Source organism: Botryllus schlosseri, chromosome 13 (genome assembly GCF_051294905.1).
Source record: "Botryllus schlosseri isolate E-star chromosome 13, Bs_hap1, whole genome shotgun sequence".
In the NCBI taxonomy this organism is placed as follows: domain Eukaryota; kingdom Metazoa; phylum Chordata; class Ascidiacea; order Stolidobranchia; family Styelidae; genus Botryllus; species Botryllus schlosseri.
Window position 1 is genome coordinate 23,162,247 of NC_137248.1, and position 13,245 is coordinate 23,175,491.

General features: G+C 40.5%; 1 protein-coding gene and 1 long non-coding RNA gene across 2 annotated transcripts in view; one reads left to right on the forward strand and one right to left on the reverse strand.

Annotated features, from left to right (window-relative positions):
- Positions 1 to 13,245, forward strand: part of LOC145453778 (uncharacterized) — a 46,173-nt gene that overhangs the window by 28,779 nt on the left and 4,149 nt on the right. Inside the window, exon 2 of the mRNA XM_080331769.1 lies at positions 11,364 to 11,526. Within this exon, the coding sequence (XP_080187895.1) occupies positions 11,364 to 11,526 (163 nt within the window). The remainder of the gene's footprint in view (positions 1 to 11,363; positions 11,527 to 13,245) is intronic.
- LOC145453786 (uncharacterized) overlaps positions 1 to 13,245 on the reverse strand; it is a 495,978-nt gene that overhangs the window by 12,521 nt on the left and 470,212 nt on the right. The gene's annotated exons all lie outside the window — the stretch shown is intronic.

A 13,245-nucleotide genomic window follows, 5' to 3' on the forward strand; every position in this document is an offset into this window, starting at 1 on the left:
TGACCAAATGCCCAAAGTCCATGAGTGGACGGCCCAGAACAACCTTTGCATAAACGCCTCGAAATCGCAATTGCTGACAGTCAATTCAAAAAATAACCTAACCGTTAATATCGCTGGTCAGCCCGTTTCCAACACAGATAATGCCAAATATCTCGGAGTTTTACTGGACTCGAACATGTCCTGGAAGAGTCATATTCAGTCCCTAGAAACTAAATTATCACCGAAGTGCGGCCTGTTCTACAGCCTTGGGCGCTTCATGCCAGCATGGGTTCTCCTGATACTCTTTAAATCCTTAATCCAATCGAAGTTACATTATGGCATCCTCTGTTGGGGGGCTGCCAGTAAAACTGCACTCAAGCCACTGCAGAAACTATACAGCATAAAGTGCTCCGAATCATAGCTAGGGCCCCAAAGGGGCCTGGCTGCCCATCCAATAAGTCGCTGCTGAAGAGATTCGGCGTCCTAAACATAGAAGATATGCGGAAACTAGAAATCGCCAAGTTTATGTATCAGTTTCACTGCGGTCGTTGCCCCGAATATTTCAATGACTTCTTTACCTCTGAATCAAAAGCGCACAAGTACAACACACGCGCGTCCACGTCGTCCAAATATCATATGATCGACCGAAAAGATCATCGCTCCATCAAATATGCCGGACCTGATGTGTGGAACAGTATCCCGCCGGCCATCCGACAGTCGACGAGCATGTCCACATTCAAGTCGAAATACAAGCAATTACTACTAAATAAATACAGTCCATCCTCAAGATTACCGGACCACGACTGACCTATCGATCTCGCTTCCCATGACATGCCGCCCTATTTCTTGTCGCTTTCTTTTTCTATACTGTATTCTTTACTTTCATTCAGTGTGCATGCCTCCTCTTTACTACGCCTAGGCCAAGGTGTGTGTCCGATTCCATTGACAAATCCAAGTCGCTTCGACATCTTCCTGTCTATTCAGTGTATCGCATTTTTTGTGGTGTATTGAAGTGATAAAATTGCTAATAAACCAATGATGATGATGATTTACAGGTCATCTGCTCATATGCGCTGGGATAGGATAAAATCGATAGTAATGCATCCAAGTGTATAAAATTATATCATTACTGTTCAAAATTGTTCACGCCTGGCTCGACTACAACACGTATTAGTAGTGAGCCGATAGATATAAGTATGTAAGTCTTGTGTTCGCCGTTACATATTGCGGTTCATTCGCTACTAGGTTCGCTAAGGAAAAATTATTGTTTGTGTTCTTTTATCGGGTGTATAAGGGCGCGTAGAAGAAATATTGGTGTGCGGGTGATGCCACCAAGAAGTGGAATTGAACATGATATATATGTCAAAGTTTCGTGGGGCTCTCAAAGTGGTGCCTGAGTCCTGCCGGTAATCCTGGTCAGCATGATGAATCGACTGTTGATTGTTGAGTCGGTCATTTTGTCTCAACGAATTCACTCTCTCTAACATCGTTGGCACCTATTTACATATACATATATACTTATATAGCGAGTACCGAATCAGCACTATGCCAGGTCCCCTCCAACCAGGTCTGTGAAGTCGGACTCGGTGGAATCGGAGTCGGAGTCGTGAAAACTATAATAGCTGTAGTCGGAGTCGGAGTCGTAGGGAAAATACTGACTGGAGTCGGAGTCGGAGTTGGTGAGAATGACCCTGACTTCGACTCCGACTCCAACTTCTCTATCATGAAAACATTCGCTTTCAAAGAATTTTCAATATAATTTTTATGTACCACCTATCACTGTTATTAATAACCATACAGATCAGGTGCGGCCAGCCCGTGGCACGCAGGCCAAATTTGGCACAAGAGAAGGTTAGGTGTGGCCTGCGAGGTAATTCTCGGAATTATTTATGACATCAGGCACAATCGCAAGGCCAGCCAAAATTTGATTAGCATGACCGCGAAATTTGATGATGACTAAAACAATAGTTCTGAAGCATTGACGTATCCAGGGGCCAGCCACATTTATCCCAGATCTTCGTATATGACCATAAAGTAGAATATTTCATAGCAGATTTATTTGACTTGAAATTTTTCTCGGTACTTCGCATGATTCATTGTCACTAGATTTCTTGCATTCAGTATTTGAGCCCCCTTCTGGAAATTATAAATACATATTATTCATAGAGTTGAGTCAGACTATATTCGCAATTAGGAGATAACGTGCCGTCCAACATGCGGCTTCGCTTGTGCACTCGCAGCGAGATCGTCGACGAAGCATTTGCACAAACTGATAGAGGCATGTTCACTGATACCGTCGATTTTGCTATGTTTAACCGTCGAATAATCCTGTCCTTGACAAATGAGCCCAGTGGTATACAGATTCGCCCCCCAGTGTATGTTAGCAACATATTTATTGATATAATTCAGTAATTATCTTGCAAAAAAAATTTCGCGCTTGGCGCGATAAGGGCCTGATGGCGCATTGCACAGTTGCATGACATGTTGTTATCAATTTTAGAGCGTATTAATATAAGTCTTGTTTGCAATGTTACCTAATTCGGTTCGCTCCTATCGGACGACTAATAAAAGGTTATCAACATTCCAGTTGCCCGCGCAATGGTTCGTAAATCTCATGTGTCCTTTTGGCCGAAAAATTTGTCCACCTCTGACATAGATAAAATTAGACATTACTTGCAAATTACAACTCAGTTGCAATGGGGAAGAAAATCGCAATATGCGTTTTTGCGATGCAGTCAAAATTGATGCAATTTTTGGAATTATAATATGATATTGTGATAGAGCAAATGCATCAGCTGGTTTTGTAAAATTGTCGAATAAATGATTAAGGAAGATTGTACATGTATACTAGACATAGGCTACGGTCTTTGACTACTTAACTAATTTCCATTTATGACCAATGTCTATTAGTAGTAAGAGTGTGTGTGCTTGTAATCAGTATAGTGTACAATGACAATATTAGTAGGTTCAATCTCTTCATTATTTGCTGACTTATACATAAGAGCTACACTGATTTTTTATCTACATTTTCATTATACAGGATTGGATATCTGCCATATTTGAATGATTCATACATTTCGGATATTAGTGACTCCATGTTATAAAAACTTGAAAAAGGAAGGATATATTTAGCAAATCTTTCTTTCATGGTAATTGCATAGTGGATAATTCGAGCTGTGCCACAATGCAACAATTTAACATGCCACCGTTAATCATGTGGCATATAATTTTCGAAGTAAATTGGTAATAATGCTGGAGTGGGAGTCGGGCTTCGGAATCGATACGTTTAAAGACCCGGGTGTCGGAGTCGGAGTCGGAGTCGGCATATTGAAAATGTGTAGAGTGGTAGTCGGAGCCTGAGTCGGTGGTACAAGTTACAGACTCCACAGCCCTGCCTCCAACACACTGATCCTGCCCCCTCCCCTATAAGGTATTCAAGGGAATTGTAGAGGGGTTTCGCCGCTCTATACCACCCTGCCTTGTAGGCATCATTTCACCAATACATCTGTACATACAATTCACAATATACGTGACATACTCACACAAATATATTTGACTTATGTATATTTGTGAAATGATTTTGACCCCCTTCGATTGGGGGGTTTGGAATGCGGCTGGTACGGTCATGCATATAGCCTACAATCTATATACGTCCTTGTCCAGAGTGAAAATTGCACTGTTCTGGTAACATTAGCGCTCAAAATTATTCCGATTGAATGCAAAATGTAATTGCAGCACCCACCTGGTGATTGGCACTAATATATCACAGGCTGTGTACTTGAAAAATGGCTTACTTAATATTCACGATAATATAATCTCAATAGATATACCATTGTTCGTTTTCGTATACTGGTGTATTTTCTGCTAGGCTAGAGAGTCCGCGAATACTCCCAATAAAGTTTAGCGGTCTGCGCCAGAACAAAGTTTACCAACGCATGCACTATACTGTAACGGGGCGCCATCTGTGGCTAGTGATGACGTCATGCATATTGACCAAGCGTGTTGTTATAGATACGTTCACTCTCTTGGATGTACGCCGTGCGAGGTGCACGTGCTGTGTTTACTGGTCATGTTTCCATGCGTCTGTGCTGCGATCTTATAGCTTGAAGAATAAAGAACTCACAACAACACTGTTACAAATGGCGGGCACTCCAGTCTTCAAGCCTTTCAAGAGTTAGTGAGCAGTAACAAAGTGTCATGGATTGGTTGCGTAAGGATCATGAATATATTCGTACAGAAATCAAGCGGGCTCATCGCCGGATTGACGACATGGTCGAGGCTCAGAAGAGTATTCTTGATCAAGTATTGAGTATTGTGCAAAGGTTTGGAGATACGCCTGCGCATCGGTTGCGGTTTGTTAGGCCTTGTAATGAGGTTGTATCGTCGGGAATTCTTCCGAGAAAGCATGAAAATGTTGGTGCACTTGGTTTGCCTGGTCTGGCTGATCCTGTTTTGTCCGAGGTGTCTGCTAAGTTGGATGGTTCCTTAGCACATCTTGAGGATTGTGGATCTGTGGTGGTGTCAGCTAAGAGGGATGATTCCTTAGCGCATCATGAGGACTGTATGCCTGTGTTGGAGCCTAATGTATCTGCTAAGCGGGATGATTCCTTAGCACAACTTGAGGATTGTGAGCCTGTGACCGAGGCCGAGGGAACTGCTAAGAGGTATGATTCCTTAGCGCACCTTGAGAATTGTGGGTCTGTCGTGGCGTGTGATGGTATTGAAGTTGTCCCGGGCTTGGACTTGGAAGAGTTGACTGTTGTCGAGAAAATCTGGAATGAGCATAATGCTCCGTTTGTTCTGTTGCCGACGGAAGATAAAACGTACTGCGTCTGTACTGATGTCAGCAAGTTGAATTCCATCACTGTACAAGACGTTATCAAATGGTGCGGTGAAGAAATTGAATACCTTGCTTCGCATACCTGAGTGGATGGATCGACAGACCTGATGATGATCGACAAGATTGTTTGGAATTTCATGTTCTTATTGTTGTGTCTCGATGTGTCGTTTGATTGTTGTGTCAGCTATTTCTTCGGCCTAGTTTTCATGATGTTGTATGTGTCTTTTTGCCTTTGATTCGGTTTTCCATTTGATGTGTTATCGGTTTTAGTTTAGAGGTAAATGTTCCTCATGTTACCTCTAAAAAATTGGAGGGGGGTATATGTAACGGGGCGCCATCTGTGGCTAGTTATGACGTCATGCATATTGACGAAGCGTGTTGTTATTGATGCGTTCACTCTCTTGGATGTACGCCGTGCGAGGTGCACGTGCTGTATTTACTGGTCATGTTTCCATGCGTCTGTGCTGCGATCTGATAGCTTGAAGAATAAAGAACTTACAACAACACTGTTACAATACCAGGGGCATGAAAATCCACGGCTCGCAACAGCCTCGAGAAACGTTTCAAAAATGTTGATAAAATGCGTTGAAAATATCTAATTATTGCCTCTACTTGATTCATTTTTCTTGATATTTTTCATCATTATGGTGATCAAGTTTTAAGCTTACTATACTATTTCGATGTTATTTCTATCACAATAGCCCGACCTCGGGGCCCCGGATTTTGAGAGTTCTCGGTTGCTTAACATTCCAGAACACCAAGGCACAGTTACGTACAATTCATTCATAACTCGTTCACAATTCTTTAATAATGTGTTGTTCAAAACAATCTAAGAAGCGAAAAGTTGCAGATGAATGGTTTGCTAATCGCCTAAAAAGTATTTCTCTATGTCGTCGGTGAAAACGCATTATATATGTATGATTTTTCATATAATGAATTCGTTGCTGCAATTTGAAACCCCAGCACTTGCAACCGATCATCATAATTACATTGACACAATCTATCTATGAGTTGCAGAATAGATCAACTGAGTTAATAAAACAATTGAGACAAAATTAAATTATGTTGATGTCGTCTTCCCGAAATTGCGTGAAGAAGCCAAGCTCAACACAGCAAGCCATTTGCTCAGTTTTTTTTTTAATGTTACATGGATTATACGCTGTTGGCATTGGATATTCTGAATCTACACCGAAAGTACGGTCATCAAATCAATGAACCGATCGCTGCTCACAGATATAAATTTCCATAATATTCTCAGAATCGGATCAACCTTCTTTCACTTCTAAATTTGACAGATTCTATATTCAGGATGGCCGGCTTGTAAAATCTCTGTAATGTTTCAGACGGATGAGCGTTCTCATCGAATCAATATTTGAATTGTTCACATATATATGCATTATCCCCATGTCGTGGGTTACCATATTATCAATAAAAAATCGCGTTTTTGCTGCTAATCTCGATTTTACTATATGTGGCGCGCGAATATATTAAGATATGGATTGCGGCATGCAAGCAAAAAAGTTTGACAACTCCTGCCCTTATACACGGCAGTGAAAGAGAGTACTGCCGGACATGGCTTGACTGAATATAACTTTCTTATACAATCTCTGCATCAGACAGCAAGAGAATTAATCAATCTGCATTCGATGCAACCACATGTTGAGGGAGGCTGGTTCGTTGAAAACTACATAAGCACGGACATATACACCAATTTGCCGAAGCGTTACGGAAATAACGCTACTAGAACGTTTGGAACGCACATTTACTATCATCATCATCATCATCATCATTAATTTATTAGCAATTTTATCAGTTCAATACACCACAAAAAAATTCGATACAATAAAAAGACAGGAAGGTGTCGAAGCGACAAGGAGCAGTCTATGGAATCTGACACCCACTTGGCCTAGGCGATGTAAAGAGGAGGCATGCACACTGAATGAAAGTAAAGAAGATAGTAGAGAAAAAGAAAGCGACAATAAATAGGGCGGCATGTCATGGGAAGCGAGATCGATAGGTCAGTCGTGGTCCGGTAATCTTGAGGATGGACTGTATTTATTTAGTAGTAATTGCTTGTATTTCGACTTGAATGTGGACATGCTCGTCGACTGTCGGATGGCCGGCGGGATACTGTTCCACACATCAGGTCCGGCATATTTGATGGAGCGATGATTTTTTCGGTCGATCATATGATATTTGGACGACGTGGACGCGCGTGTGTTGTACTTGTGCGCTTTTGATTCCGAGGTAAAGAAGTCATTGAAATATTCGGGGCAACACGCAGTGGAACTGATACATAAACTTGGCGATTTCTAGTTTCCGCATATCTTCTATGTTTAGGACGCCGAATCTCTTCAGCAGCGACTTGTTGGATGGGCAGCCAGGCCCCTTTGGGGCCCTAGCTATGATTCGGAGTACTTTATGTTGTAGTTTTTGCAGTGGCTTGAGTGCAGTTTTACTGGCAGCCCCCCAACAGAGGATGCCATAGTGTAACTTCGATTGGATTAAGGATTTAAAGAGTATCAGAAGAACCCTATTTGTTAGAGGTATTGAATGATGAATGTCTTTGACTCGATCAATTGTGAAACACCTATGGTGAGTATGCAATGAATACGATTGTACACATTGTTATGAGTAGGGCGCTTATATTTTGACCTAAAAACGGAAAAATATTGCTCTCTCGGCAGAATGTTGATCTAAGATCTCTGAGAAACTCATATAGTTAGGCCTCTAACTTGATTGTGATTGTTCGATATTCCTTAATGAATTGCGATGCCGTTTGGTATAGAACTCCATTATAGTGCTAGTGTCGCTCAACTGCACTTATAACTGGCCTGAAACGAGTCGTAGGCTACATTTAAACAGTTTCGTACAATACTTGCCCCATTGCGACCTACGCCTAAAGGTACCTATGAACTCTCTATTACGACATAATGCAAAAAATACGTTCGTAACTTATCAATCAATTTATAATTTTCATTACAGATATATTTCTCTAATTCATGGAGAAGCGTGCATATTATTGCAATAGGGAATTGAGTTATAAAATTCTGGTATGCCGCTGACGGCGGTGAAGAACCATTGAACTAGAGCAGTGCTTTTCAACCTGTGTGACGGTTCGCACTGGTGCGAATGAAAAAAATTGCAGTGCGAATGACGAAGGTGGTGCGAACGGTGCGAATGAAAAATCCGGATGAGTGCGAATGAAAATCGTGAATAATTGTTCATTTTTCTGACGTGGAATAATTCAAATAAAACTAATAGAAAATGCAAGGGTCGTGTTACTGTTGTAGTTGAGACGCAATTGTAGAAAAATGTTTAATTTGACGCACCATTAATCCTAGCCCTCACAAGCCGTAATGAATTATAGCTTTCGCATTATAATTATTACGTAATGAAAAGCCTGGTTTAGAAGCTGGTGTAGTTGCAGACATACAGTTATATTTGTTAAATTTATTGCAAAGATCCTGCCATAGTCTTTACATATCCAAGGGCATGGTGTTGGGTACTGTAGTCAATAAGCGAGACACGCAGAAATATGGCATGACCATAAGAATCAGCGGACCTTCGGGGTTTGATTTCATTATAAGATTTTTCCGAATTTTCTTTCTTTCTGGAAAACATGGACGAAGACCGTTGGGATGAACTAGTGTAGGGGTGTGCAACAAGCGAGTTCAGGCCAATGAGATTTATTCATTTTTAGGCCAACACCTACTGCGTCGGATCCCATGAACGCGTGCAGTTTTGGCCAACATACCGCTGATGAAATGCGGAGCCGCTGATGAAATACGGTGCCAAGAACATCAGCGGCGACAATACCTTGGCCAAAAATCACCGTCGCTGGATGGCCAAACCTTTCGATATGGATATGCTCCGTTGTCGGCACGGAATAGTCCCATTCTTGCAATCTGAGAAGATAGTAGTACAAATTCGATACGCAGAGAAATTTACTTCACCCTAATTTGAAATCGCGTGCGTCAGACATATTTTATAGAGCTGTGTTTGGTAGAATTGTGGTGTGCGTGTTATGTATGTCATACGTGCTCGTAAAATCGAAGCATACTACTCTAATACTAAAAATTAATTCCTTTTCATAGGTGAGGCTCGGGTTGCGAGATGCCACAAAAATTCAGATTTTTGTGGAAGTCTAAAAATCAGCTTTAATGTTATTAAACTGCTATGAATATTCAAGTTGGATTGAACTAAAGAGTCGATCAAACAGTATCGTGACTTTGATTGATCTTCTCATATACTCGCGAGACAGAAAATGGGATATCGAAAAAAAAACATAACTCATGATGAAGCAACGTTTCATAAGGTAGCAAGCTCTAATATGCTAGGCTTACAATATTTTTGAAATCTAAAAAGAGGACACTTTTTCAGAAATTTGAGACTTGCAAAACCGGAGAACAATTCTCAAAAACCGGTGAAGTTTTCCCACTTTGTGATCGGTTGACTGACTAAAAAAGGTCATCTTTCCACTCAGAGCTCAAAATACCGTTTTTCTCTCCACATCGCTAGGTGGATGACTAAAAAAAGGTCTTTTCGCTCAGAGCTAAAATCACCGTTTTTCACTCCGAAATACCCGCCGGAGGGTCACGTCCCTTCTGTGCTAATTTACGGCATATCTCTCGCAATTTGCTCTGAATGTGACCTAAATTTTCAAAAAAGAGGACAAAATCTCAAAAAAGAGGACAAAAGGGCGTCCTCCGAGGACACTTTAAAAAAAGTCAAAAAAGAGGACAAATCCTCTTAAAAGAGGACGTATGGTATCCCTATAATATGCCTACTCTCCTGGACAGTATTGGAGCTTATTTTCCAAGACATCAGGCACAAGCCTCAACCCAAGCATGTGGATTTGTCACCTTTTCAACAAACTGGAGCCTCCGGGACCTTTGTGTCATCTCTCAAAAACGATTTCTGCCAGCAAGCGTTTTTCATTCGCGGAAAACACGCTGTATTTTGGATAGGAGTGCAGAACAACTCTTACGACCTGGCCATCCAAGCCGAAAAGCGTTTTAGTGAAATAGTTGAAATCAAAACGAGGGAAAAGAGTTGCCTTTTTAATGAGACACTTCATGGCGTAACAGCTATGGTAGCCAATTTGTTGCACATCTGAATAGAATATTTTTTATGTATCTTCATCTTATCTGGGAAGCGAGTGGCGCAGTTGGTTGAACACTGCAGTCACGACATCGATGGTTGATGGTTCGAGTCTCGGCTCTGCCATGTTCCTATGTGTCGGAGGTTTATCTGGGCTCCTCATCGCCGAACCCGCTGTAACACAGCGCATTGAAAAAGCTCAGACAAAGAGAGAGCCGAACTCTTGAAAGGAGGCAGCAAATGAGCCGAAAAAAGACTCAAGTTCAAGAACACATGCCATTATGAAATTTATGAAATTTACTGTGTGGACGCAAATAACCACGATGTTGCAAGTTATGCGTTAATAAAACAACAACACCAATCTTCATCTTATTTTTGTATAGCAATTTTCGGTAGGAGTGTGCGAATGAAATTTATTTTCCAAAAAAAGTGCGAATGAAGCTCAAAAAGGTTGAAAAGCACTGAACTAGAGCATGTGTGAAAGCAACACCTTGTACTTGTAGCGGAAGTTTATTTCCACTATACGATGTAATTCGATGTATTGCACAATTTTCCTTCGGATTGTATTGTATTACATACCCAACGGTTAATATAGTCAACGGAATGTTTTGTGATAAGAACATTTTTATTGCTTATGGATGATGTAAGGCATTTGTTGGAAAATTCCTTAGTGTTTTCAAATCAGCCACAGTTTTGGGAAATTTATGTTCTTCGCAAAAACGGGATTGAAATATTTTCGATAAATCGTAGTATGTTGTTCCTAATTGAAAACTTCTTCACATTCACGAGACTCGGAATCAGGTTCTCATGGTATTGCTAGATAGACGTTGCTCTCACCGATTCCACCATCCACGAGCGACTTCAAAACTGTCTAGAGACTTAACCGATGTTCTACGAAATGTATATCTCTCAGATGTCCATACGGTCGATCAGCAAGATGGCATCCGGGTGTCAAATGCATGAATCCGTAGGCAAGGTTGTCACGCTTTCAGAAAACCATTAACCGGTGCTTACCTTTTATCGTTCGAATGATATCGCAAAAATGAAGGATGACAGTGAAATAAATTGTCAATATGAGCATAATAATTGTTAGGATCATTTAAATTTCCCTATTTCAATTGGGGGAATAATTGACTTAGCTTCAGCTCAGATCATCGGACTTTGAAATAACTCAAACCCTCGAAGCTAACGAGAATCCAAATTTATATTGCAGCATGGGTTTCATGCTATATTTGTAGACCAATTTGTAGAACGCTTTACAATCAACCTTTGGAATATCTCTCACATTCTAGCAAATTCAAAGAAATGGATGTTATTGTCTGATTCAACGATCCCAAATCGCCTAAAAGTCTTGAAAATTCTCTAGAAAATCAATTTCATCTGGATTCTTCATATTGATGTAATACATATAGCGCAATCTATTTATATGTGAATTTGACAGAATGACGATTTCTCAAGTTTCCACCGATTGAAATCAGATGAGTTGTGGCATTTCTACACGGGGGCGCAGATATCTGTATTTGTCATAGATCATGTCACTGGAAAACTGACGATAACAAATCTTGTGCGACCGAGGAGAACATTCTTTATGTTAATTAAGAGAGGTGAGTTCAAATACTTCTTGGTTTGGCATCGATTTTATCGGATATATATTTCATTGCTGCTTCAATTAAATTCATCGCAAGTAGACTCTATATGCCTATTGAACTATTTTTCTATAGCCTCTAATCCAGGGGTGGGCAATTATTTTCCTCCGCGGGCCAAATGAGAAAAATAAATACGTTGGCGGGCCGAATGAAAAAAATTAGCTATATTCTCCTGCGTATTTTGATTTTATTTCAAATTTTCATTGTTAATAAATGCTTCCCAGTGAAATTGTTGATATTAGTAATTAGTAATGAGAAAGTGACGGCGAATTAAAAATATATGTTAGCTGTGATCATAGGAAATAATATTAAACATGATACATTTTATCTCAGTCAGACCCCTATCCAATTTCTTCTATTACGACTCTAAAACAGTGGTTCTAAAAATTTTAGGCACCCTTCCCTTTATGATAGTGAACAACATCGCGCTCACCTATGATATCATAAAATATTTAAAAGTGCAATGAGAATGCTAGCAATCCACACGGAATGTTATGGCTGTTGACGAGATAATTGTGGGCTAGGGGCATATCGCGAATTTTTTTTCAATAAACTTCGGCTTTGCGCCACCTGTCTGATGCTTTCACGTCTCCCAGTTCGAGAACCACTGCACTGAAATGTATATCCAACAGTACTAAGCTTATTTTCTTGTTCGCTGCCTTCCGAGCAGTGTGCAGCTTAAATAGCCTTTATTGTGAGCGAAGCTTGAAGTTTGTTTAAATTTCGCCCTCCCTTTACCGTGTGTTTCGTGCTCTTGTCATAAGACCGACTTTAAATAAAATCCTTAATCTCGACGATATGATGGGCAAAAACTGAAAGGATGGCTTTACCCCCCGACTCCATTATGCGAAATATTTAGGCTTTCTTTTTTTCGTCATGCCCGTTAAACATTTATGGGTGATCGATATGATGAGTCATATAGTAATCGCGAGCACTGATTGACTAGTTCTACGAATTAAGGGTTTGGAAACATTTAACGTCACAAATTGAAACACATACCGTATAATGCGTAATGTGACAATGTCAAGACGGTTTAAACTAAACTACATGGAAAGCGTGTTTCTTGTGACTTCAGTTGCTACTCATACTTTGCCACTTGCCTATATTTTGAATCTGGATTACGCATGCCAGGTACGTAGACAGCGATATCGTGGCATATGAATGAATAGGCTTCAAAGTAATAGAATTCAAAGTAATAGAATTACGGATTCATTTGATACATTCTATGGGTTTAGTCATTCAAAAAACAAGTTTTATGTTTTGAATGCCAAGCAACTTTCCTCGGGCCGCACAGAATAGCTTCGCGGGCCGCACTTTGCCCAGGTCTGCGTCTAATCCTACTAGTTTGTGGTTATTTGCATGTTCTAGGCCAGCGGTCCCAAACACGCAGCCCGCGTCAGCATTTGGGATTTTGAAGTATTCGACAATATTTAACTGCCACATATAATTTCCTTGGATTTGATAAGTTATAATTCGCTCCAAAACTATCCAAAAGCCTGAAAATACTTCACTATCACTACTTCACTATCACATCCCTTTCAAAAGTTGCCATGCGGTGGAAGTTCAGCTATGACGTCATATTACTTGTTCAAGATGATAAAATATGACCCGTCGTGACTGAAAATTGTTATTTGGACTTTGGCGCGACCTGGTCGAACGTTACAATCAGAGTAGGAC